This window comes from Balaenoptera musculus, chromosome 7, assembly GCF_009873245.2.
Source record: "Balaenoptera musculus isolate JJ_BM4_2016_0621 chromosome 7, mBalMus1.pri.v3, whole genome shotgun sequence".
Classification (NCBI taxonomy): Eukaryota; Metazoa; Chordata; class Mammalia; order Artiodactyla; family Balaenopteridae; genus Balaenoptera; species Balaenoptera musculus.
Window position 1 is genome coordinate 62,660,357 of NC_045791.1, and position 25,612 is coordinate 62,685,968.

A 25,612-nucleotide genomic window follows, 5' to 3' on the forward strand; every position below is an offset into this window, starting at 1 on the left:
AAGATGACAATTCTCCCAAAACTGATATCAAAGAAATTCTAATCAAAATCCTATTTTTTTCCTTCTTTTTTGGTGGAACAGATGAGCTACTAAGCCAAAAGCAGGTCTCAAAATGCTCAAATGAATAATATTATATTGAACATATTCTATGACTCTCAAGCAATTATGTAGGAAGTAAGTCACAAAAAGAAACTAGAAAACACTGCTATGTTTGAGATTTTTAATACATATTCTAAAATGTCAAGCTTGCCTTAAGCTAGCTCTAGGTTTCCTTCTGGTTCTAAACAGCTGTGATTTGTGCACAGTGCAACTCCGGTAGCTTCTCAGTTCCCACGTTGCTTCCTTTTCTCACTTCTTAATCATCCTTGAGCCTAGTATTTTGGGGTTTGAATCAATATCAAATAAATCAGAAAATTACTCAGTACAGTTAAAAAACAGTGCATTCCATTCCAGACCGACCACCCAGATTTCATTCTGGGACATAACTAGTTTTCTCAAGTACACATTCTCTTTGGGAAGATGGAAAAGAAAACAGATCTGGGATTGATTTATGGGTTTTTTTCCAATCTAGGTGGATTTGGTGGACCTGGGTCAATTTGGAATTCTTGTGTCTAAAGAGGAACCAGTCTCTCAGGTGACTTACAAAAACAACTCTTCTGCTTCAAGGGAGAACAGATATTCGTGTTTGCCATTCAGGTACTGTTCTAAACAAAACCTAATCTACTCCAGCTCAGCTTCAGACCCAGGTGTTGCTCATGACGCAGGATGGCAGGCCACCAGTGAAAATGAGTTACTTTTATATGGCACTTTAAAATGTATACATTTCTTTCCTGTATAGGACTTCCTTGGTTGTTAATTGGGGGCATCTCTCACCCACTGGCCATCAGTATAGGCAAATGTACTCTTTTATTTTTTCTCATTTCCTTGGTGCCTTGTTCTCAAAGCTGCATCACAGACATTCAAAACTCTGGAGCATAAATGCAGATAGGTCAGAATTTATGGGAATGTCTGCTCCTTCATTAGGACAAATAGGATTTTCCCAATAATAACATGTATTGAGGGTAAGAAAAGTTATGTGATTTGCCTGAGACTCCATAGGTAGAAACAGAAAAGTGACTTTCCTCACCATTTCCCTCCACCTGCCTCATTAGAGGACAGTCACACACCCTCTTAAAATCTCCTGTTTGCTCTTAAGTAGTACAGAAAAACATAGAGACTGGGCAGAGACTTAAGATGCTGAGGAAAGCTGAATAGATAATGAAGGCATTTTCCTCACTCTAAATGGATAAATTTAACCAAAAACAGTTTGGGTTGGAGGAAAGAATTTTTTCCTTTTTGTGTTTGCCATTCACGGGCTTTACTTTTTGAAAACACACTGTATCAAAAAGGAATGCATTTACATACAACATTCTTAAACAGATTGTTCTCAGATCCTTAATAGAAGGCTTACTGAATGAAATGACTCTTTAAAAAAGTGTTTTGTTTTATTGATGACCTAGGAGCTACATACGTTGGGGCCTAAGCATCCATACCTTCTACTGCTCTAGGATTAGTGGGATGTTTTTGAGACAACTATGAAATATAGTTTCAGAGCTGGCATGATGATGACCAAACATCTGGGATTCTGCTCAGAACCTTGATGTTTAATTAAGCATCATATAACCTGCTTATTTTCATCTCAATGCAATAAGGAAAACTTCATCTTCAGTATATTTAAGACCAGAGGTGATGGCAATGGGAAATTACAATAGCAGTATCTGATACACACTGATTTTAAAACAGATGACTATTCTAGTTGATGTGCTTTCACAGCAGATCACATTTAAAAATTTTTTATTATGAAATATTCTATTCATAAAAAATGGATTATATTTACATCTATAAAGCATATATGTTAGGTATAACCATAATCACCAAATGAACATGTATGTCTAGAACCCAACCAAAGAAGTAAAATATTACTAACTCCTAAATAAATTCTCCATCCTTTCCCTAGAACCATTCTGAATATTTTCCCTTATCATTCTTTAGTTTTATCATATGTGTATTCTAAAACCTATTATTCAGTTTTTAGTTTTTTTAAACTTTCTATAAATGGTATCTTGCTATATTACAGCAGCTTGCATATTTTGCTTAATATTATTTGTGTCTTTCATCCCTGTTGATATTCACAGTGAAGGTTTATTTTTCTTAACAGCTGTATGCTGGTTCATAACATGAATCACAGCTTATGAATTCATTTTACCGTTGTTTGCAGGTTTTTTGCACTCATGAACAATGCTGCAATGAATGTTTTGTTCATGTCTTCTGATGCACATGAGCAAAAGTCTCTCTAAGGTAAAAATATAGAAGTGAGATTGTTGGGAAATATGGCACGTGCATCTTCAGCTTTGCTAGAGAATGCCAGTGTTCTGCAAAATGACTATAGAAATTTACACATACACAATTAATGTGTAAGAAAACTGAATCTGGCATTGTTCTTGACTCTTCTCTAGATTTCATATCTCACTTCTAATCTATTAACAAATTCTATCAGTTCTACTTTCAAAATATGTCCAGAATCCAATCTCTCTTTGCTATCCCTTCCTACTCGTGCTTACTTGGATCATGTATCCAGAATTTAGATACTCTCCCTCCACCACTACCACCTGATCTGAGCCCGCATCTTTGTTCTGGGTTATTAACAACAGCCTCTTCCTTGCCTCCTTTTTTTTTTTTTTCTTCCATTTTTGCCTACAAAACATAATATTTTCCATTCTGTAGTCAGAGTAATCCCTTTAAAATTTCAGTTCATTTCATTTTTATTTTTCTTCTTCAAAATCATAAATAAGGTTTTCCTCTCTCTCTTGGACCCAAACCAATGATGTGACATCATGTTACCCATCTAACACATTGCCTACATTATTCCCACTTGCCCAATTTCCCTGTTTCACTTGCCTCCTGTTATTTCTTGCATGTCAGCCAAGCTCCGCATCCCAGATATTGTGCTAGTCATTTCCTCTTTCTGAAAACTTATTCCCCCACCTCTTATGCCAGACCTCCCCATAAGTCTTTCTAACCTCCTTCATGTATTTATTTACATTATCACTTTCTCAGTAAAGCCTTTCCTAGCCACCTTATTTAAAACTTCAATCCTGCTCCTAACTCCCATTCTTTCATGAAGGTAGGTATTATTGTCTCTTTAGTTTTTTACTGTATCCCAGAAGCACAGTAAATAATAATTACAATAATAAAAGCCAACTCATGTAGTGGCTACTATTTTAGGTACTTGTAAGCAGATTACATAAATCAACTCATTTAATTCTCCCAAAAACTGATGTGGAGAGAGAGGACTTCCTGTTAGAGTGATATAAAGAGGCCGAGGGTTTTCTCTCCACAGAAAACAAGTATACAGTTGGAAAACATTAACAAAAACAACTATTCCATCACACCGGAAATCAATCAAGGCAACACAACACTCTGAGAAGCATTTATTCTTGAAAAATTTCTGGAGATTCAGGTAAGAACAAGAGGAATCTGTGACGTTCTTGCTTGGAGCTACTCCCAACCTCCTCCACCAACCCCAGCTTAAGAGTGGAAACCAGCTTTGCTTCCAGAGGAGGTAGACTCAGTTTGGGTTGGGACAAGAGGGAAACAAAACCCTGTTTTCTCCAACATAAAGTGGTGGATTTAGTTTAGAATAAATGGGGAAAACCCACACCTTTGCAAGCCTAAGATTGTGGTCCAAGTTTAGGGTAACTGGTAGACCAGCAGGATTTAACAGAAAAATCCTAGCAATCAAAGAGCCTTGGAAGGGCTGAGCTAGCTCTCCACTGATTATCTGAGGAACATCTCTGACTGCCTGAGGAAGAACCTTGAGAGGGTCTTCCTGCACTAGTTTGATTTTTCAAAACAGTGTTAAAAAGCAGTCTCATATTCTTGAATTTCAAGAAGATGTTTTAAATGTTAATTATTAAATATAAAGTCTGTATGTCTAAAACTTTTAAAAAATATCAGTTACAAAGTTTTCTAAGGCTTTTGTGTTATTTGGTGGAAAGGTAAAACTATTGGTTAACCTCTTTGTTATTTACTATTGATTATACATTTAAAATCTTCTAATTAATTATGAGAATAATAGGAATAGAGTGCAAATGTTTCAAACCATAAAGGAAATAAATTGGGATAGAACAAAAACTTAAGCAGTAAAAATGAAGGCAAGAAAAGTGGGAAAGAAAAATAGTAGATTAGGACTATCCCTCTGAATTTAAAAAATGGACGGATATTGAATTTTCTTGAATGCTCTTTCTGCATCTTTTGAGATGCATTTTTCACCTTTTATCATTAATATGATGAATTGCAGTAATAGAATTTTTAAATGTAAGACCAAATTTGCACTTCTGGCATAAACCCGATATGGTAATAAATTCAGTCTGCAAACCTATGACTTCAGTAGAGAGGTAAACAGGTACCCTCAGGAGAGATTCTGGCTCCAAAGTTTCCTTATTTCTCTGAATTTCTGTTTTATCTTTATTTGGACAGGTCCTAAGGGTGTCAATTTCTTTTCAACAATATTTCATCCAGCATTGTTAGTTGTTTTTACCATATTTCTTTAAGTTTATCTAGATCACCATTGCATTGGAAATAGAAACCAAGTGTACAATTTTATAAATAATGAAAATTGGACATTATTTGCTTTATTCATACTATGTGTACTCTACACAAGTACCCCTTGGAAATTATATTATCAAAATATTTTATAATTTTAATTTGCTTAAAGCCAGACTTCCTGTGCTCAAATCTTGGTTCTACATTTTCTAACTGCAGGACTGAGTTATTATTACTCAATTCCAGAAATGTAAGTTGAGAACTTTATGCAAATCTAAAATTTACCTCTGTGTGCAACACAACATTCAATAGAGCACAGTGCCAGAAAGTTTATTAGAAAGGGAGCAATTGTAGTCCTAATCCAATTTTGACACAGTGTTTTCTTTTATGACAAATAGGTTCCAGGTGATGGGTTGATATTTGGGGTTCACTGTTGTTCATTTTAGTTAAAACTTTCTTAGAGGAGAGTGTATCTTGGTCAATTGGATTCTTTGGATTCGTGGAAGATAAATATTTCAAGTCAATTTTCTCAAACTTTCTTGAAAGATATGGGACAGTAAAATAGGAGGGAGTGGGAAAAACCTTGGGGTAAAGAATCAGTTTTGACTCTAGTGCTTAGAAGCTGTGTGATCCTCAGTTTCCAAGCGTATAAAATGGGCATAATACTTTCTACTTCACAAGGTTGTAGGAGAAAATAGGACAATACGTCTAAAATACCTGGTACATAGGAGGGGTTTCAGAAATCTTGTTTCCCTCCTCTCTTCCCTTCATTGCTGAAAATCTAATATATTCATTCATTTTCCTTTCTGAATGAATATATTCAAAGTGAAGTTTAAGTATTCATTCATTCTTTCATTCAAAACCACATTTAGTAAATAATTTTACAGCACCTGTAGTATGCCAGGGACATGCCAGCTCTGAGAAAATAATGACAATACAATAGATATTGTTCCTGTTTTCAAACAGCTTATGGTCTAGCAATTTATATCTTATAGTGCTTCAGGGTCAATATCATGAGTATAATTTGTCCATATAGAGGGGAAATTCTAGTCACTTGAAGTCTCCAGTTAGATGGGTTTGACAATGTTTTAGTATGGTCATCTGGGTCTTGTATTGTGTGATGTTTTTTATTGAGTGACAATAATGTATCATTACAAAGACCCTTTGTAATGGCCAGGAATAGCTATATAATTGCAGGGCCCAGTGCCAAATAAAAATAAGGCCCCTGGCTCCAAATTTTTTAAGAATTTCAAGATGATGATACTAGAGTATTTAATTATGCATAGGGCCATTCTGAGTGGGGGGTGGGGGAGGAACTGTGTGATCACACAGGTTATACATCCAGGAAGTGGTCCTTGTAATGGCTATATAGAGCCACAAATGTTTGGGAAACTCTATTTCCTTTCAACTAAGATCAGACTTAAGTGGCTGGGAGAACATGAGTTACAGACTCAGATGAAGGCATTAGATTGGTATTTTTAAAAGTTTTCTAACAGCAGAGGTGGAGAAATAATGCAGCCCCATCCAGGATTAACTAACTATTTAATTAAACAAATATTTACTGAGTGCCTGTGATATGCCCAGCACTGTACCAGGAGCTGAGGACACCCTGGGAAACACAGTAGACCACGACCCGGCTTTTGAGGATTGTACGTTCCCATGTGGAAGACAGAGGATAAGGAAAGGAATAAATCAACATCATTGATTATGGACTAGTGATACCACTTTGAAATGACTAAACTGGGTTTGAATAGGGGAAACCAGGACAGAGGACGTTACTTTTAGTGGTCAAGGAGGGTCTCTTTGGTGGGTGGCCTAGCATGGGATTTTAGGGCACTGCATTTGCAGAGAAAGAATGAATTTCAGCTCCTTCACTTACTAGTTGTGGGATTTGAGGCCAGTCACATAACTGTCCTCTGCCTCAGTTTCCTTATCTGTAAAATGTGAATGATAACAGTAAGATCCATGTGAGAATTAAAAAAGTTATTAAGTACTGCGTTTTTCAAATTAAAAATAAAATACAGATTGCAGAGGGAGGAACACTCCAACCAAGGAATGAATCAGCCAGCCAAGAAGGAATCAGCCTTGCAAAAAGCTCCAAGAGGAGAATTCCTGGCTGAAGAAACAATCATTGCAAAGGCCCTGGGGTATTATAAGAACCTGCCAGAATGCCACTGTGCAGGGAGTATAAAGCGTGAGAGAGACAGGGCTATGGGATGCAGCGTGAAAGGAGACAGGGGCCAGATGTGGAATTTGAAAGCTAATTTCCTGCATGAAGGATAATGACTGATACTAACTCACATGCCTTGGAAATCAAATAGACTAATTAATCTGAATAAAAAACATGTCAGAAATAAATAGAGCTAGCTTCCCATTTGTTTTCTTTGGTAGTCGATTACAAACGATTCTCCCAACTCATGCATGAACCTGTCAGCCAAAGAAGTAACTTAGCAAAACTGAAAAAAACATATACTCAAATCTCTAACACTAAGTGTTGCATTCCTAATGCAACACAAAACTACTTGGAAAGCCTAACACAGGATCAAAAGCACCTCTGGAAATGAACAGGACGTTACTGTGCCACATAAAGTCTTGTCGCTCTTTTATTGTCCCATCCTTCACATCCACTTCACTGCCACCCATGTCAATACTTCTGCAGCCCACATGGCACAAACAGAGCAGAATATCTTTTTATTTAACAGACAAACCAATTTTCTTATGAGTAGTCAAAGGGTAGCCAAATTCTAAACACCTCCAAGGGCTTGCATATTTTATAAAAGAAGAAATCTAGGGGGAAAAAAATCCAACATCTCAGAGGAGGACTTAGGACAGAGAGAGATGGCAGTAAGCCGTCATAAACAACTGTACCTTGAGCAGCTAACTCTTTCCACCTCTCTTTGTTCTGCTGGATAATGTCCACCAGGTTGTTTTTGAAGCTCTTCAGGTCCACGCTTGCAAGGGAGTAGTCTGGGGAATAGGTTCCATCATTCACGGTGCCTTTCATATTTGATCGTCTAGAGGAATGAGCAAGATGTGATAACATACAGGTGCTTGAGCTAATAGTAACCACCAAAGAAAACAGGAAATACCAAGGGCAGGATATGGGATGAGGAAGCAAAGCCTGAAACACTTTACAAAACCAGCTACAGAAGCAGGAAGGCAGCTGCTCAGGCCCAGTTTTGAGCACCTGCCAGAGCCCACATGTATTATGAGGTGGGGGTGGGTGAGGCCTAATTAGAGCAGCAGAACCTTGAGATGAGCTGACTTAGTGGTGAGTCCACTGGCGAGCAGCACAGCGGCATCACCTTTCTGGAGCTAAAAGTGGGGTAATGGTCCCTGCCCTTCCGTCACCATTTAATCTCTAGGATAACGTGGATCTCTCTCAGGTAGAACATTCCCTCAGTTTCCTCATTAGGGCAACATTTAGGAAATGTTGGTATGTTATTTGGAAAAACTATGTGTTCAGATGGGCAAGAATTTAGCATAATTTTTCTGCAACTGGAAGTCCCTTAACACATTTATCATTGAAAAAAATCTAGATTGAAATATTTTAAGTTACATGTTATACAGATCCACTGTATTCATGTCATCTAAAAGGTTAACTTTGATGTAGGCATCTTTCTAGACCTACAAGTGGGCTGTGATTGATTTGTTAGCAAGCCAACACAATGCCCGTCTCCCAACTGCCCACCACTACCAGACATGCTACTATATCCAGGACATAATTCATACATTTCAATGAAAATTAAAATAATATTTATTCTCCTGAGTATTGAATACAATTCTGTTATACTCCTTAGTACTTTGATATTTTTTGTAGTGGACATCAAGTTCCTAATTTCAAAGGCAGATGCAATATATTGCAGAGCCATTAGGTGGCAATACTACCTAATAATTCTTCTAAGAATTTCCTGCCTAATGTAAGGAATAATAAAGATAATCATAAGTAAAAGGGAAAAGAGGCAAAAAAGAAAACATCAAACCTGCTTGCTCCATAGGAAGGAGTTTTGGTTTTTGAGTCTTCCTCTATAAGAGGAATAATAATTTTCTCTGTTGAGTCTGTCAGAAGAGAAAATGTTGGCTCTACTATGAAATCAATGAAACCTACAAAAGCAAAAACATAAATAAATATATTCGTGTTACAATTTCCTGAATTCTAAAATTAGTAATAATGCAGAAATTCTGATGCTCCTGATAACAAGTTTCAACTACAACATTGGTTCAGCTTACCCCTTGCAATTATTTCTAATCCAATAACACAATCTTTAGAGAGAGTTTAACTGTTCTACAAAATCATCTCTCAAGCAGTGGAAGTGATACAATTTAAGCTTGCTAACTCAAGTGTATTGGGTTTCCTACTTAATATTCAGCCTCATCTTATTGTTAACAATAATTTCAGATCAAACCAGAGTCAATCTATTTTCCTCTGTTAATGAGAGGGATCACTCTTCTTTCTGAAAGGTCTTCACTTGTTCGTTGAATTTTATTATTGACTAACAAGAAATAATATGTAAGCTCCAAAGAAACTAAATAATTGAAGTTTTTTTCTCAAGCCACAGGAAGGCAACCACTTTTTTTTTCTCACACTGTATCAGTCAGAGCTTTCTGCCAGTGTGTTAATATTTCAAATTGCTGTTTATTATTCTCAGGATGTAAAGCTTTAAGTTCGCAGCGTGTGGGCGTATTCTGTTAAATCAGAACAGAGAACAGCATTAATCCCACCACTTTGAGATGACAGGATTGAATAAAGAATTTAACATTGAAATCAAACTAGAAAATGACACACACAGAGAATGGGGCATGGTCCTTTAGGGAGCATTTACTACCTGTGTTTAGGTGGAGGAGGAGACAAGCTCTGTGTACATTCAACACCCGAGGTCCCAGGAGAGGTGTGGTGCTGGAAATCAAGCGCTTGTTGCCTTAAACACAACTGGGAGCAATAGCCTACCATCTGAATATAAGAGAACACTGCGGGGATGCTTTTTAAATGATAGTGTCCTGGGAAATATCTATATTTAAAAAGTATCCTATCCATCAGAAACTTGGATAAAGTAATTCACATTTCAAGTAATTGTATTCACCATAGCATACATTAAGATGCATTTTTAATTCAAAAAATTTCAATAGTTATGTGTTTGAATTGATGACTTCAAGTTGAGTCAATGTTAATTGACCACCAGGGTGTTCTTTCATGTTTTGTCTATGGTTTTAAAGGCCTGGGATCTAGAGACTATCAAATGAGTCACCTCTACTAACATGGCAGCAATTTATATTACAGCAATAAGCCTCAGACACTTCTATTCTTCTCAGCTTGCCCAAGGAGGTCCTTAACCTGACATATTCACAACTTCTAAACGATGAGAGTCACCTGTGTTATGGTAGCTAGGAAAACAGCTGTTGGAACATGGGTAGGAAGGGGAAAGGTGAGAGCAAGAAGCTTTCTGACAGCTGACCACCACTTTGTAGGAGGTGGTACCAGACCAACTAGAGAGGTAAGGCAGTCATCCTTATATTTATTGATCATATAGGTCAGTAATGAAGATGCTGGCCCAGGGAATAACTATTACAAATATATGAACCATGCAGCATAGCAATAATATGTTTTAATCATGGGCTGGACTTGAAGTCTCCAATATAAGCACAAATAAAAAGGATAAATATGGTTGGGAGCAATATCATTTTACAGATTTCCTGTTGTTGGCTTCCCTATTCATATCGTAAGAATTTTTTCCCAAAAGAATATGAGCTAGTATATTAAGAATATTATACAGTGATAACAGATATATTAATATTTTCATTGGATTGTCCTAAATACAAAGGATTAAATTACAGAAAATAACCAGCAACAAAACAACAAGAAATGCTGTCTCTTGCAAAAGAAGAAAGTCCTCTATTTTGTAAAAGGATTACAAAGAGAATAACAATTAGTTACTAATACTGCTTTATTGAGTTCATTTTGTGAGAATGTTTCAAAATTCTTCATTCACCACCGTATAGATCAGTCTAAAGATCAAATTTATCATGAATATGGAGTGAGGGTTTCATGGGTGAACAACATCGTGTATCCCTTTGAAAACTGACAGGCACACACCCGCTCTCCACAACCACCAATCCTCAGTATTACCTATTTGGGACTGGGCCACCATCGTTGACTTCCGATCACAAAGTGGGGAAAATGGAAGCCCTAATTCAGCTTCTTTATCTCCCTGCGGAAAGGAAAGCCCATTAGTACAGACTTGGTGTGGAGAAACTAAAAGCAGCTTAGATAAAAAGGCTTAAAAAGCTGCATCTTTTATTTCTTAATTAGCATTGTGTATTTATCACAAAACAAAAAGCTGTTGTTCAAGTTCATATAATTTTACTCATATGGTCTCCTTTTGGGGATATGTTGCATATGGCACACATTGCAGAAGTAAAAAAACATGAACATTTTCAGCACCTAGAGACTCCACATTGGTATTACAACCCCTTGATTATAAAGAGACACCTTTGCTCTTTGGAATTTTCTAAAGTCACCATAAAATAGTCATCTCAGTGTGTTATTTGGCATTTAATTAACAATCCAACTCATGGATTTTTCTGCTTCATTTTTCCATGCCAAATACATCAGCAGACCTTCAGTATCAAGAATTCATGATTGGATGGCTTTTTAAATTTAAAAGTGTATGAGCATTTTGAAACATCTTTATACTTATTAACCAAGTTTTACTGAATCTCCTACAGCAAGTAATGAGGAATATCTTCAACATTCTTACATTCTGTGTGCATAAATTTTATTTTAATGTATTCTTCTCAGAGAAAATTGAAATGTCAATGATTTTTTATTATTTGATCTTATCAATTGTAGATTAATTGAGCACAAAGGTTAAAGAATTCCATTTTTGTTTGGGTTTAACATCATAATTAGATTTTCATTTCCTGAAATAAAGGTGGCTGCTCTGGACAAAGCTTTATTATGATAAGGTTTATCAAACATTGGTTCTTTGTATTCAAGGAGATGTGCTCACAAAGAAAAAGGAGGTAGGATACTTCACTTGCCCCATTCACTTCAACTGCCCGGACATTTGAAAGAATGCTTTGGGCTCTATTTTCTCCTAATCTGTTGGTTGTATACCTTCATGGGGTACACTGGCCTTGCATAAGACCACAACTTAGAATATACGGTCTGGTTCTGAGATCAGGGGACAAAAGGGAGTGGCCTTTACTTTGTAGCAGAGCCCATATTACAAGGCAAACCTGTCTGAGAACTTCAGTTTCCTTTGCTTCCTCTAGCAGCTTTTCATCATGATCTTTACAACTTTATGTCAACATGTGGCTTTAAAGTTTTTATTGATGATGTTTTCTAGTGCATTTATGCTAAACTATGCCTCTGATTAGAAGGGACAGAAAGTTTGAAATGAGAATTGCTCGGAAAAATCTAGATACAGTCACCAAAGAAGTAGGCAAAGTAGCTACAAATAGGAATGTTTCACTATGTCATGACTTAGAGAAAATAGGGAAAGAATTTCTGTGACCTCTCCCAGCAAGCCTCACCATTCCCCAAGAGAATAACATCCATTCCATTTGGAATTAATATTTATACTTGACTTAAGGGACAGATGGGGGGGAGCAGAAATTATTGTGTCATTAGCCTTGGAGTCACAAGACACAGAGCTGAATGACTGCTGTTCAACGGGCTGTCTCTGTTACTTCAGACACATCACAGACTTTGCCGAAATGAATTCTCTGTTACCCAACTCGGCGATTCCGGTTGACTTGTTTTAAGAATAAGGATATAATAGTATCTACCTAATAGGGTTATCCTGAGGTTATCTAAGATAATTTATGTGAAGCCTAAGGACACTGCCTAATATATAGTCAACAGTCATTAAATGTTAGCTAATAAGAATCATAATTCATAATACTAGCTAAAACACAGAGCTGTGCAAATTAGAGGTATTTATGAAGTCTGATGCACATCTTGGATGGTATTAAACCACAAGGAAAAGGATTACTACTTAATTTACATGTAATGGAGAGGCATTGGCTTTTCCCCTTCTTTATTCTATATGGAATTGACATAAGAGGAATTCTACTTTTGAAATACTAATTTGTCGGCAGTGTGGGAGATGGCTTGGGGTAAGTTAAGGGTGAGCCTTGTGCTTCAAACCTGAATGAAAAGGAGACTTTGGGGCCACTAAAAGAAATAAGATGATCTGGATGAGGGCTTGATTTAAAGACTATTATGAATTTGATTTTAACATGTTGAGAATAAAGTGAAAGAATAATATTAATAACTTGCTAAAATATACATGATATTACTATTATTAAAGTAGAAATAAGGCTACTCATAGACTTCATGGGAAATGTGATATTGGGGATTCCTTTTATTTTAAATTTAATTAATTTATTTTTTTATACAGCAGGTTCTTATTAGTCATCTATTTTATACATATTAGTGTATACATGTCAATCCCAATCTCCCATTTCATCCCCCCCACCCCACCCCGCGCATTCCCCCTTGGCATCCATATGTTTGTTCTCTACATCTATGTCTCATTTCTGCCTTGCAAAACAGTTCATCTGCACCATTTTTCTAGATTCCACATATATGCGTTAGTATATGATATTTGTTTTTCTCTTTCTGACTTACTTCACTCTGTATGACAGTCTCTAGGTCCATCCACGTCTCTACAAATGACCCAATATCATTCCTTTTTATGGCTGAGTAATATTCCATTGTATACATGTACCATATCTTCTTTATCCATTCATCTGTCTATAGGCATTTAGGTTGCTTCCATGACCTGGCTATTGTAAATAGTGCTGCAGTGAACATTGGGGTTCATGTGTCTTTTTGGATTATAGTTTTCTCTGGGTATATGCCCAGTAGTGGGATTGCTGTGTTATATGGCAACTCTATTTTTAGTTTTTTAAGGAATCTCTATACTGTTCTCCATAGTGGCTGTATCAATTGACATTCCAAACAGTGCAAGAGGGTTCCCTTTTCTCCACACCCTCTCCAGCATTTGTTGTTTGTACATTTTCTGATGATGCCCATTCTAACTGGTGTGAGGTGATACCTCACTGGAGTTTTGATTTGGATTTCTCGAATAATTAGTGATGCTGAGCAGCTTTTCATGTGCCTCTTGGCCATCTGTATGTCTTCTTTGGAGAAATGTCTGTTAAGGTCTTCTGCCCATTTTTTGATTGGGTTGTTTGTTTTTTTAATATTGAGCTATATGAACTGTTTATATATTTTGGACATTAATCCTTTGTCCATTGATTCGGTTGCAAATATTTTCTCCCATTCTGAGAGTTGTCTTTTCGTCTTGTTTATAGTTTCCTTTGCTCTGCAAAAGCTTTTAAGTTTCATTAGGTCCCATTTGTTTATTTTTGTTTGTATTTCCATTACTCTAGGAGGTGGGTCAAAAAAAATCTTGTGTGATTTATGTCAGAGTGTTCTTCCTATGTTTTCCTCTAAGAGTTTTATAGTGTCCAGTCTTACATTTAGGTCTCTAAGCCATTTTGAGTTAATTTTTGTGTATGGTGTTAGGGAGTGTTCTAATTTCATTCTTTTACATGTAGCTGTTCACTTTTCCCAGCACCAGTTATTGAAGAGACTGTCTTTTCTCCATTGTATATCCTTGCCTCCTTTGTCATAGATTAATTGACCATAGGTGCATGGGTTTATCTCTGGGCTCTCTATCCTGTTGCATTGATCTATATTTCTCTTTTTGTGCCAGTACCATGTTGTCTAGGTTACTGTAGCTTTGTAGAATAGTCTGAAGTCAGGGAGTCTGATTCCTACAGCTCCGTTTTTTTTTTTTTTCTCTCAAGATTGCTTTGGCTATTTGAGGTCTTTTGTGTTTCCATACATATTTTAAGAGATTTTTGTTCTAGTTCTGTAAAAAATGCCATTGGTAATTTGATAGGGATTGCACTGAATCTGTAGATTGCTTTGGGTAGTATAGTCATTTTCACAATATTGATTCTTCCAATCTAAGAACATGGTATATCTCTCCATCTGTTTGTGTCATCGTTGATTTCTTTCATCTGTGTCTTATAGTTTTCTGAGTACAAGTCTTTACCTCCTTAGGTAGGTTTATTCCTAGGTATTTTATTCTTTTTGTTGCAATGGTGAATGGGAATATTTCCTTAATTTATCTTTCTGATCTTTTGTTGTTAGTTTATAGGAATGCGAGAGATTTCTGTGCATTTTGTTTCCTGCAACTTTACCAAATTCATTGATTAGCTCTAGTAGTTTTCTGGTGGCATCTTTAGATTTCTGTATGTATAGTATCATGTCATCTGCAAAGAGTGACAGTTTTACTTCTTCTTTTCTGATTTGGATTCCTTTTATTTCTTTTTCTTCTCTGATTGCCGTGGCTAGGACTTCCAGCACTATGTTGAATAAGAGTGGTGAGAGGGGACATCCTTGTCTTGTTCCTGATCTAGAGGAAATGCTTTCAGTTTTTCACCATTGAGAATGCTGTTTGCTGTGGATTTGTTGTATATGACCTTTATTATGTTGAGGTAGGTTCCCTCTATGCCCACTTTCTGGAGAGTTTTTATCATAAATGGGTGTTGAATTATGTCAAAAACTTTTTCTGTGTCTATTGAGATTGTCATATGGTTTTTATTCTTGAATTTGTTAATGTGGTGTATCACATTGATTGATTTGTGTATGCTGACGAATCCTTGCATCCCTGGGATAACTCCCACTTGATCATGGTGAATGATCCTTTTAATGTGTTGTTGGATTCTGTTTGCTAGTATTTGTTGAGGACTTTTGCATCTGTATTCATCAGTGATATTGGTCTGTAATTTTCTTTTTCTGTAGTACCTTTGTCTAGTTTTGGTATCAGGGTGATGGTGGCCTCGTAGAATGAGTTTGGGAGTGTTCCATCCTCTACAATTTTTTGGAAGAGTTTGAGAAGGATGGGTGTTAGCTCTTCTAAATATTTGATAGAATTCACCTGTGAAGCCATCTGGTCCTGGACTTTGTTTGTTGTAAGATTTTTAATCACAGTTTCAATTTCATTACTTGTGATTGGTCTGTTCATATTTTCTATTTCTTCCTGGTTCAGTCTTGGAAGCTTATACCTTTCTAAGAATTTGTCCATTTCTTCCAGGTTGTCCATTTTATTGGCACAGAGTTGCTTGTATTAGTCTCTTATGAGGCTGTGTATTTCTGAGGTGTCTGTTGTAACTTCTCCGTTTTCATTTCTAATTTTATTGATTTGAGTCCTCCTCTTTTTCTTGATGAGTCTGGCTAAAGGTTTATCAATTTTGCTTACCTTCGCAAAGAACCAGCTTTTAGTTTTATTGATCTTTGCTATTGTTTTCTTTGTATCTATTTCATTTATTTCTGCTCTGATCTTTATGATTTCTTCCCTTCTACTAACTTTGGGTTTTGTTTGTTGTTCTTTCTCTAGTTCCTTTAGGTGTAAAGTTAGATTGTTTGAGATTTTTTTTGTTTCTTGAGGTGAGATTGAATTGCTATAAACTTCCCTAGTAGAATTGCTTTTGCTACATCCCATAGGTTTTTGTTCGTCTTGTTTTCATTGTCATTTATCTCTAGGTATTTTTTGATTTCCTCTTTGATTTCTTCAGTGATCTCTTGGTTATTCAGTAATGTATTGTTTAGCCTTCATGTGTTTGTGTTTTTTATGTTTTTTTCCCTGTAATTGATTTCTAATCTCATAGCGTTGTGGTCAGAAAAGATGCTTGATATGGTTTCAATTTTCTTAAACTTACCGAGGCTTGATTTGTGACCCAAGATGTGATCTATCCTGGAGAATGTTCCATGTGCACTCGAGAAGAAAGTGTAATCTGCTCTTTGCAGATGGAATGTCCTATAAATATCAATTAAATCTATCTGGTCTATTGTGTCATTTAAAGTTTGTGTTTCCTTATTAATTTTCTGTCTGGATGATCTGTCCATTGGTATAAGTGAGGTGTTAAAGTCTCCCACTATTATTGTGTTACTGTCGATTTCCTCTTTTATAGTTGTTAGCATTTGCATTATGTATTGAGGTGGTCCTATGTTGGGTGCGTATATATTTATAATTGTTATGTCTTCTTCTTGGATCGATCCCTTGATCATTATGCAGTGTCCTTCCTTGTCTCTTGTTACATTCTTTATTTTTAAAGTCTAATTTATCTGATATGAGTACTGCTACTCCAGCTTTCTTTTGATTTCCATTTGCATGGAATAACTTTTTCCATCCCTTCACTTTCAGTCTGTAGGTGTCTCTAGGTCTGAAGTGGGTCTCTTGTAGACAGTATATATATGGGTCTTGTTTTTGTATCCATTCAGCAAGCCTGTGTCTTTTGGTTGGAGCATTTAATCCATTCACATTTAAGGTAATTATCGATATGTATGTTCCTATGACCATTTTCTTAATTGTTTTGGGTTTGTTTTTGTAGGTCCTTTTCTTCTTTTGTGTTTCCCACTTAGAGAAGTTCCTTTAGCATTTGTTGTAGAGCTGGTTTGGTGGTGCTGAGTTCTCTTAGCTTTTGCTTGTCTGTAAAGTTTTTGATTTCTCCATCGAATATGAATGAGATCCTTGCCAGGTAGAGTAATCTTAGTTGTAGGTTCTTTCCTTTCATCACTTAAAATATGTCGTGCCACTCCCTTCTAGCTTATAGAATTTCTGCTGAGAAATCAGCTGTTAACCTTACGGGAGTTCCCTTGTATGTTATTTGTCGGTTTTCCCTTGTTGCTTTTCATAATTTTTCTTTATCTTTAATTTTTGTCAATTTGATTACTATGTGTCTCAGCATGTTTCTCTTTGGATTTATCCTGCCTGGGACTCTCTGCACTTTCTGGACTTGGATGGCTATTTCCTTTCCCATGTTAGGGAAGCTTTTGACTACAATCTCTTCAAATATATTCTCGGGTCCTTTCTCTCTCTCTTCTCCTTCTGAGACCCCTATAATGCAAATGTTGGTGCATTTAACATTGTCCCAGAGGTCTCTTAGACTGTCTTCATTTCTTTTCATTCTCTTTTCTTTATTCTGTTCTGCAGCAGTGAATTCCGCCATTCTGTCTTCCAGGTCACTTATCCATTCTTCTGCCTCAGTTATTCTGCTATTGATTCCTTCTAGTATATTTTTCATTTCAGTTATTGTACTGTTCATCTCTGTTTGTTCTTTAATTCTTCCAGTTCTTTATTAAACATTTCTTTCATCTTCTCTATCTTTGCATCCATTCTTTTTCTGTGGTCCTGGATCATCTTCACTATCATTATTCTGAATTCTTTTTCTGGAAGGTTGCCTATCTCGCCTTCATTTAGTTGATTTTCTGGGGTTTTATCTTGTTCCTTCATCTGGTACATAGTCCTCTGCCTTTTCATTTTGTCTCTCTTTCTGTGAACGTGATTTTCATTCCATAGGTTGCAGGATTGTAGTTCTTCTTGCTTTTGCTGTCTGCCCTCTGGTGGATGAGGCTATCTAAGGGGCTTGTATAAGCTTCCTGATGGCAGGGACTGGTGGCAGGTAGAGCTGGGTGTTGCTCTGGTGGGCAGAGCTCAGTAAAACTTTAATCCACTTGTTTGCTGATGGGTGGGGCTGAGTTCCCTCCCGGTTCATTGTTTGGCCTGAGGCAACCCAGCACTGGAGCCTACAGGCTCTTTGGTGTGGCTAATGGTGAACTCTGGGAGGGCTCACACCAAGGAGTACTTCCCATAACTTCTGCTGTCAGTGTCTTTTCCCCCCAGTGAGCCACAATCGCCCCCCCCCCCCCCCGCAGGAGACTCTGCAACACTAGCAGATAGGTCTGGTTCAGTCTCCTAAGGGATCACTGCTCCATCCCTCTGGGTCCTGATGTGCAAACTACTTTGTATGGGCCCTCCAAGAGTGGAGTCTCTGTTTCCCGAAGTCCTGTCGAAGTCCTGCAATCAAATCCCGCTAGCCTTCAAAGTCTGATTCTCTGGGAATTCCTCCTCCCATTGCCGGACCCCCAGGTTGGGAAGCCTGACATGGGGCTCAGAACCTTCGCTCCAGTGGGTGGACTTCTGTGGTATAACTGTTCTCCAGTTTGTGAGTCACCTACCCAGCAGTTATGGGATTTGATTTTATTGTGATTGTGCCCCTCCTACCATCTCATTTTGGCTTTTCCTTTGTCTTTGGATGTGGGGTATCTTTTTTGGTGAGTTCCAGTGTCTTCCTGTTGATGATTGTTCAGCAGTTAGTTGTGATTCCGGTGCCCTCGAAAGAGGTAGTGAGCGCACATCCTTCTACTCTGCCATCTTGAACCACAATTTGTCTGAAGCAAAGTCCTGGAGTGACACCCCACTGTGTGCAGCAGATGGCAGGCAGGACACCAGGGCAAGACAGAGCAGCAGTCTTCAGTCAGGGATTCTTAATTGATGTATGCAAAGATGATCCATTGATTTTATTAGTTAAGGTGTTGGTGATATTTTAAAAGATGTAGTTTTATATCACTTAACTTCTTTGACCTGAAAATTATCATTTGGGCCTGAAAAAGGCATTGTGATGATTTACCTTCCATGAGCTAAATTTCATGGAATGCTGGATGGCAACATTTTTATATAGGACTTAGGCATATGACAGACATACGCAGGGTTGATCTTCCTACAGATGAAGTGGGAGATTCTATATTCTATTTGCTTCTTGTACTCCACAATTGATTTAGAATATTAAGTTTCCATTGCTAAGCACATTGAATGCTATAGTACAGTAATTATTTAACTTATTTATAAATATTTCAAAGTGTCATTTATTCTTTAGGGTGAATAAAGACCATGAGTGCAAGATTAGTAGGGGGCCCTGTAGCCAGACTATGAGGGAATCAGAAACCCAACAGGACAAGGGAGGTTCTCCTAAGGGAGGGGGAAAGATATGTAAAGGGAGAGTCAGGAAACCTGAATATAAGTTTGACAAACTTTACAATTTTCCTTACTCTCTCCCATTTACTTTTCATCAAGATGAAATCAGAGGTCAAAAGCAAGAGACATTGTGTACATCAACTAGTTTATATTTTTCTTGGAGGTTGTTCTTTCATTTGAGGGTGCTGCTCATAGGAGGTCAAAAATATACTTTTAAAAATCAATAACTTACTGAATACACATATGTTCTGGTGTATTGAATCGTACAAGTGGTTGGAGCAGAATTATAGGTTCCTAGGCCACTAAACTCAATTAATTAACCAACCACTTAATTATGCCCCTGGATCTCTGCATCTTTTCTTGGGGATATGCCTGCAGATAGAAAAGCAGAGAAAGTGGTTTCATCAACTTGGAAACACAAGATAGCCTGATGTGCTCAGGCCTGATAGTTTTTGCCCGTCTTAGCAATTCCCTTGGGACTTGTTGGGGTTTCTTATTTGAAAGGCCATAACAAAGAACTAGTACAGCATATCTTGGAGATTTTGTAGGTTTGGTTTCAGACCACCACAATAAAGCAAACATTGCAATAAAGTGAGTTATATGAGATTTTTGTTTCCTAGTGCATATAAAAGTTATGTTTACACTATACTGTAGTCTAATAAGTGTGCACTAGCATTGTGTCTAAAAAAGCAATGAACATATCTTAGTTAAAAAGATACTTTATTGCTAAAAAATACTAGCCATCATTTGAGCCTTCAGTGAGTTGTAATCTTTTTGCTGGTGGAGGGTTTTGCCTCAATGTTGATGGCTGCTTACTGATCAGGGTGGTGGTTGCTGAAGGTTGGGTGGCTGTGGCCATTTCTTAAGGTAAGACAACAATGAAGTTTGCCACATCAGTTGACTCTTCCTTTCATGAACAGTTTCTCTGTAACATGCAATGCTGTTTGACAGCATTTTACCCACAGTAGAATTCTTTCAAAATTGAAGTCAACCCTCTAGAACTCTGCTGCTCCTTTATCAACTAAGTTTATGTAATATTCTAAATCCTTTGCTGTCATTTCAACAATCTTCACAGAATCTTCACCATGAATAAATTTCATGTCAAGAAACCACTTTTTTTTTTTTTTTTGCTTATCCATAAGAAGAAATTCCTCATGAATTAAAGTTTTATTATGAGATTGCAGCAATTCAGTCACATTTTCAGGCTCCTCTTCTAATTCTAGTTCTCCTGCTATTTCCACATCTGCAGTTACTTCCTCCACTGAAATCCTGAACCCCTAAGTCATCCATGTGGGTTAGAATCAACTTTTACTAAACTCCTGTTATGTTGATATTTTGACTTCTTCCCGTGAATCACAAATGTTCTTAATGGCATCTGAAATGGTGAATCCTTTCCAGAAGGTTTCCAGAAGGTTGCTTTGCTCAGACCCATCAGAGGTATCACTATCTATGGCATGTATAGTCTTATAAAATGTATTTCTTACATAATAAGACTTGAAAGTTGAAATTACTCCTTGATCCATGGCTTCAGAATGGATGTTGTGATAGCAGGCATGAAAACAACATGAATCTTGTTGTTCATCTCCATCAGAGCTTTCAGGTGACCAGGTGCAATGTCAATGAGCAGTAATATTTTAAAAGGAATCTTTTTCTGAGCAATAGGTCTGAACAGTGGGCTTAAAATATTCAGTAGGACTTCCCTGGTGATGCAGTGGTTAAGAATCCACCAGCCAGTGCAGGGGACACGGGTTCGATCCCTGGTCCGGGAAGATCCCACATGCACCAGAGCAACTAAGCCCATGTTCCGCAACTACTGAGCCTGCGCTCTAGAGCCTGTGAGCCACAACTACTGAGCCCACGTGCACAACTACTGAGGCCAGCACGCCTAGAGCGCATGTTCCACCATAAGAGAAGCCACCACAATGAGAAGCCTGCACACCACAGCAAAGAGTAGCTCCTGCTCTCTGCAACTAGAGAAAGCCTGCACACACCAATGAAGACCCAATGCAGCCAAAAATAAATAAAATATTCAGTAAACCGTGTTGTCAACAGATGTGCAGTCATCCAGGCTTTATTGTTCCATTTATAGAGTACAGGTAGAGTGGATTTAGCGTATTTCTTAAGGGCCCTAGGATTTTCAGAATGGTAAATGAGCGCTGGCTTCAACTTTAAGTCACCAGTTGCATTAGTCCCTAACAAGTGAGTCAGCCTGTCCTTTGAAACCAGGTATTGACTTCTCCTCTCTATCTATGAAAGTCCTAGATGGTATCTTTTCCAATAGAAAGGCGTTTCCTTGCATTGAAAATCTGTTGTTTAGTGAAGCCACCTTCATTAATTATCTTAGTTAGAGCTTCTGGATAACTTGCTGCAGGTTCTACATCAGCACTTGCTTCTTCACCTTGCACTTTTAGGTTATGGTGATGGCTTCTTTCCTTAAATCTCATGAACCAACCTCTGCTAGCTTCAAAATTTCTTCTGCATCTTCCTCACCTCTCTCAGCCTTCATAGAATTAAAGAGAGTTAGGGCCTTGCTCTGGATTAGGCTTTGGCTTAAGGGAATGTTGTGGCTTTTTTTTTTTTTTTTAACTTTTTTTGGGTTTATTTATTTATTTATTTATTTATTTATTTATTTATGGCTAAGTTGGGTCTTCGTTTCTGTGCAAGGGCTTTCTCTAGTTGCTGCAAGTGGGGGCCACTCTTCATCGCGGTGCGCGGGCATCTCATTATCGCGGCCTCCCCTGTTGCGGAGCATAGGCTCCAGACGCGCAGGCTCAGTAATTGTGGCTCACGGGCCTAGTTGCTCCGCGGCATGTGGGATCTTCCCACATCAGGGCTCGAACCTGTGTCCCCTGCATTAGCAGGCAGACTCTCAACCACTGCGCCACCAGGGAAGCCCCTGTTGTGGCTTTTTTGATCTTCTAACTACACCACTAAAACTTTCTCCATATCAACAATAAGACTATTTTGCTTTCTTATTCATGTATTCACTGGAGTAGCACCTTTCATTTTCTTCAAGAACTTTTTCTTTGCATCCACAACTTGGCTAATTGGCAAAAGAGGCCTAGCTTTCAGCCTATCTCAGCTTTTGATGTGCTTTCTTCATTAAGCTTAATCATTTCTAGCTTTTGATTTAAACTGAGAGATGTGCAATTCTTCCTTTCACTTGAACACTTGGAGGCCATTAAAGGATTATTATTGGCCTAATTTCAATATTGTCCTGTCTCAGGGAATAGGGAGGCCTGAGGAGAAGGAGAGAGAGAGGGGAATGGCCAGCTGGTCAGTGAACGGTCAGAATACAAATAACATTTATCAGTGAAGTTCGCCTTCTTGTATAGGCGTGGTTTGTGGCACCCCAAAACAATTACAATAGTAACTTCAAAGATCACTGATCAGAGATCACTATAACAAATACATATAATAATAATGAAAAAGTGTGAAATATTGTGAGAATTACCAAAATGTGGCACAGAGACATGAAGTAAACAAATACGGTTGGAAAAATGGCACTGATAGACTTGCTTTATGCAGGATTGCCACAAACCTTCAATTTGTAAAAAACACAGTATCTGAGAAGCACAATAGAGTGAAGCACAATAAATGAGTTATGCCTGTAATTGTTTTTATGCTTTTCTAAATGGTGTAAAATACTCTGATAGCTGTCAACAAGGTGTCAAATCCAGTGATTTAGTGGCACATTTTTTTCTTTTTTCCTTTTTGCATTTTCTGTGAAGCCAAAACAATTTCTATAGCTTTACTTTTTGAATTTATATCCAGTCTTTAATTTTGCTCAAAACCCATTGAATGGACTTCAAGTCTAGTGCTATATTCTCCATAGCAAAAGAAAAATGCTTCTCTTAACTGGCTGCTTTTTAAGCTTCATGGTTGTATCGGGAATGTGTTTTAAAACCTGTGTTCAGTCAAAGGCTTTAAGTGACTGTCAAATAAAATATTTCATAGTCAATGGCTCTCTGATACTTGACCTTGGAAAAATATGGAACTTAACATAGACCTGGAGGATAACAAATAATACCAATTCCTCACATTTGTATCATGTCTATAATGTAAAAAGACCTCTCACATTCATTGTATCATTTTGTTTCTCATAGCCATCCTGGGGAGGAGACAGAATGGGTATTAATCCCTTATTATAGGTAAAAGGTGAAGGCTCATATCCACCACTGCTGGAAAGATAGAAAGCTAATGTTTACATTTGGGTTTTCTGAAGCCAAGTCCAATTATCACTTACTTGGCATTATTAGACTTCTTATGTTTGCCCAATGTATATCAAATACTTTCTTTAACAAGAAACATAAATGTTTACATTTTTACTGCAGCTGAGGGAAGCGATGAGTTCTGGACAGACCTTGTCTGATTTGCCTCAAATTCCCTAGAATAACCAGTAGATTGTGTGACATATTACATAATTTAGATTCTTAGTACATTCTAAAGGAATGAAGGAATATATTTTCAAATGTCTTTATAAACGTGATGTTTCAACTGAGATAAAAAACCTGTCATGGATAAACAATAAGGTCCTAGTGTATAGCACAGGGAACTATATTCAATATCCTGTGATAAACCATAATGGAAAAGAACATTTTAAAAAGGCTGTATATATATATAACTGAATCACTTTGCTGTACAGCAGAGATTAATACAACATTGTAAACCAGCTATACTTTAATTTAAAAAAACCCTGTTATCTTGGCTAGATCCATAGCAAGAAGTTATTTATTAGCACTGTGGGTTCTACAAAGTGATAGTTTCAGGTGGTTATGTGAGGATGAGCAAGAATAAGAAGAAGCATGGAAAAACCATTGCAGTCTTGTCAATTTCTAGGGCATCTGCATAGATACATAGATCCAGTTAAATAGCTTATGTCAAAAACATTCAGAGCAAAGCATAAACCAAGGGGTTTCAGATTCATTGCTGTATCTACCTCTAAAAGGCTAAAATATGTGGTATGGCTAAGATAATTAAGGGTACTGAGAGATTCATTTAGTTAGTTGAAAGCGTAAAAAATGGATTCCTGCTGGAATCAATGTCATATTTTAGTATGTCTCGTAAAAATAAACTTGTTTTGTTTGTAAAACATAATCGTTGTTAGTGCAAACTCACTTATTTTGACATTTAACTCTACATTCTCCTGTTTTGCTAAATATATTTCTGAAGGGGATTTAAAAGCCAATTGGATGAAGGTAATAAAAAGGTACAAACTTCCAGTTGTAAGACAAATAAGTACTAGGGATTTAATGTACAACATGTTAAATATGGTTAACACTTCTGTAAGTTATATATGAAAATTGTTAAGAGAGTAAATCCTAAGAGTTCTCATCACAAGAAAAAAAAATTTTTATTTCTTTAATTTTTGTATCTATATGAGATGATGGGTGTTTACTAAACTTACTTCGGTAATCATTTCATGATGTATGTAAGTCAAGTCATTATGGTGTACACCTTAAAATTATACAGTGCTGGATGTCAATTATATATATATATATCTCAATAAAACTGGAAGAAAAAGTCATTTACTTTTAAAAATCCAGAGAAAATCTAAGATTCCATTATTAAATATGATTCCATTTTAAAACTCAGTCCTATATTAATTTGTTATGATCTGAGAGGATTTTCACAGTTGAAGAGATGAGGCAATGCAAGCAGAGATGTTTTGATTTTATAATAGCCCATATTAACACATATACTTTCCTCTCCTTTGGGCTGTAAGTATCTTGCCTTAGTTGTTAAGGTCATTCAAGCAAAGACTGTCATTTCTGAATATTTTGGGGTTACATAAATGCCTATTATTGCCAAGAGTCCTATCAAAGAACAAAACAAAATGAAAACCTGACACCTCCTCACTCTAACACACTCTGAAAAATGAAGATCACAAAAACATTCCAAGCAGCATGATGCTATACCTATTCCAAGACTTGACCTTTTGTGTTGGATGTATTTTAATTTCTAGTAGTCAGATATCTGAGTCACTGTCTACCAGGCTCTGAGAATGACAGAGGAGCTAAGTAGCCTCACAAAACAAAGTGCCTCTACCCTGAAATTCAGATGTCAAAAATCACTGCATGCCAGGAGTTTCATTAACAGTTATCAGTCACCTTTCTAGAAAATTCAAGAATAAGGTAGTGAACTTCAAAAACATCAGGCCTCAATTTCATTGAATTCATGATAGTCTTTGGTTT

The 25,612-nt window shown here is 37.1% G+C and overlaps 1 protein-coding gene across 3 annotated transcripts in view; it reads right to left on the reverse strand.

Annotated features, from left to right (window-relative positions):
• The window catches only part of PDE1A (phosphodiesterase 1A), a 358,722-nt gene that overhangs the window by 26,467 nt on the left and 306,643 nt on the right, over positions 1-25,612 (reverse strand). For all 3 annotated transcript variants that reach the window (XM_036859052.1, XM_036859050.1, XM_036859051.1), the window contains 3 exons: positions 10,709-10,790; positions 8,568-8,688; positions 7,453-7,598 (listed from right to left, as the gene is read on the reverse strand). In XM_036859052.1, the coding sequence (XP_036714947.1) occupies positions 7,453-7,598; positions 8,568-8,688; positions 10,709-10,790 (349 nt within the window). The remainder of the gene's footprint in view (positions 1-7,452; positions 7,599-8,567; positions 8,689-10,708; positions 10,791-25,612) is intronic.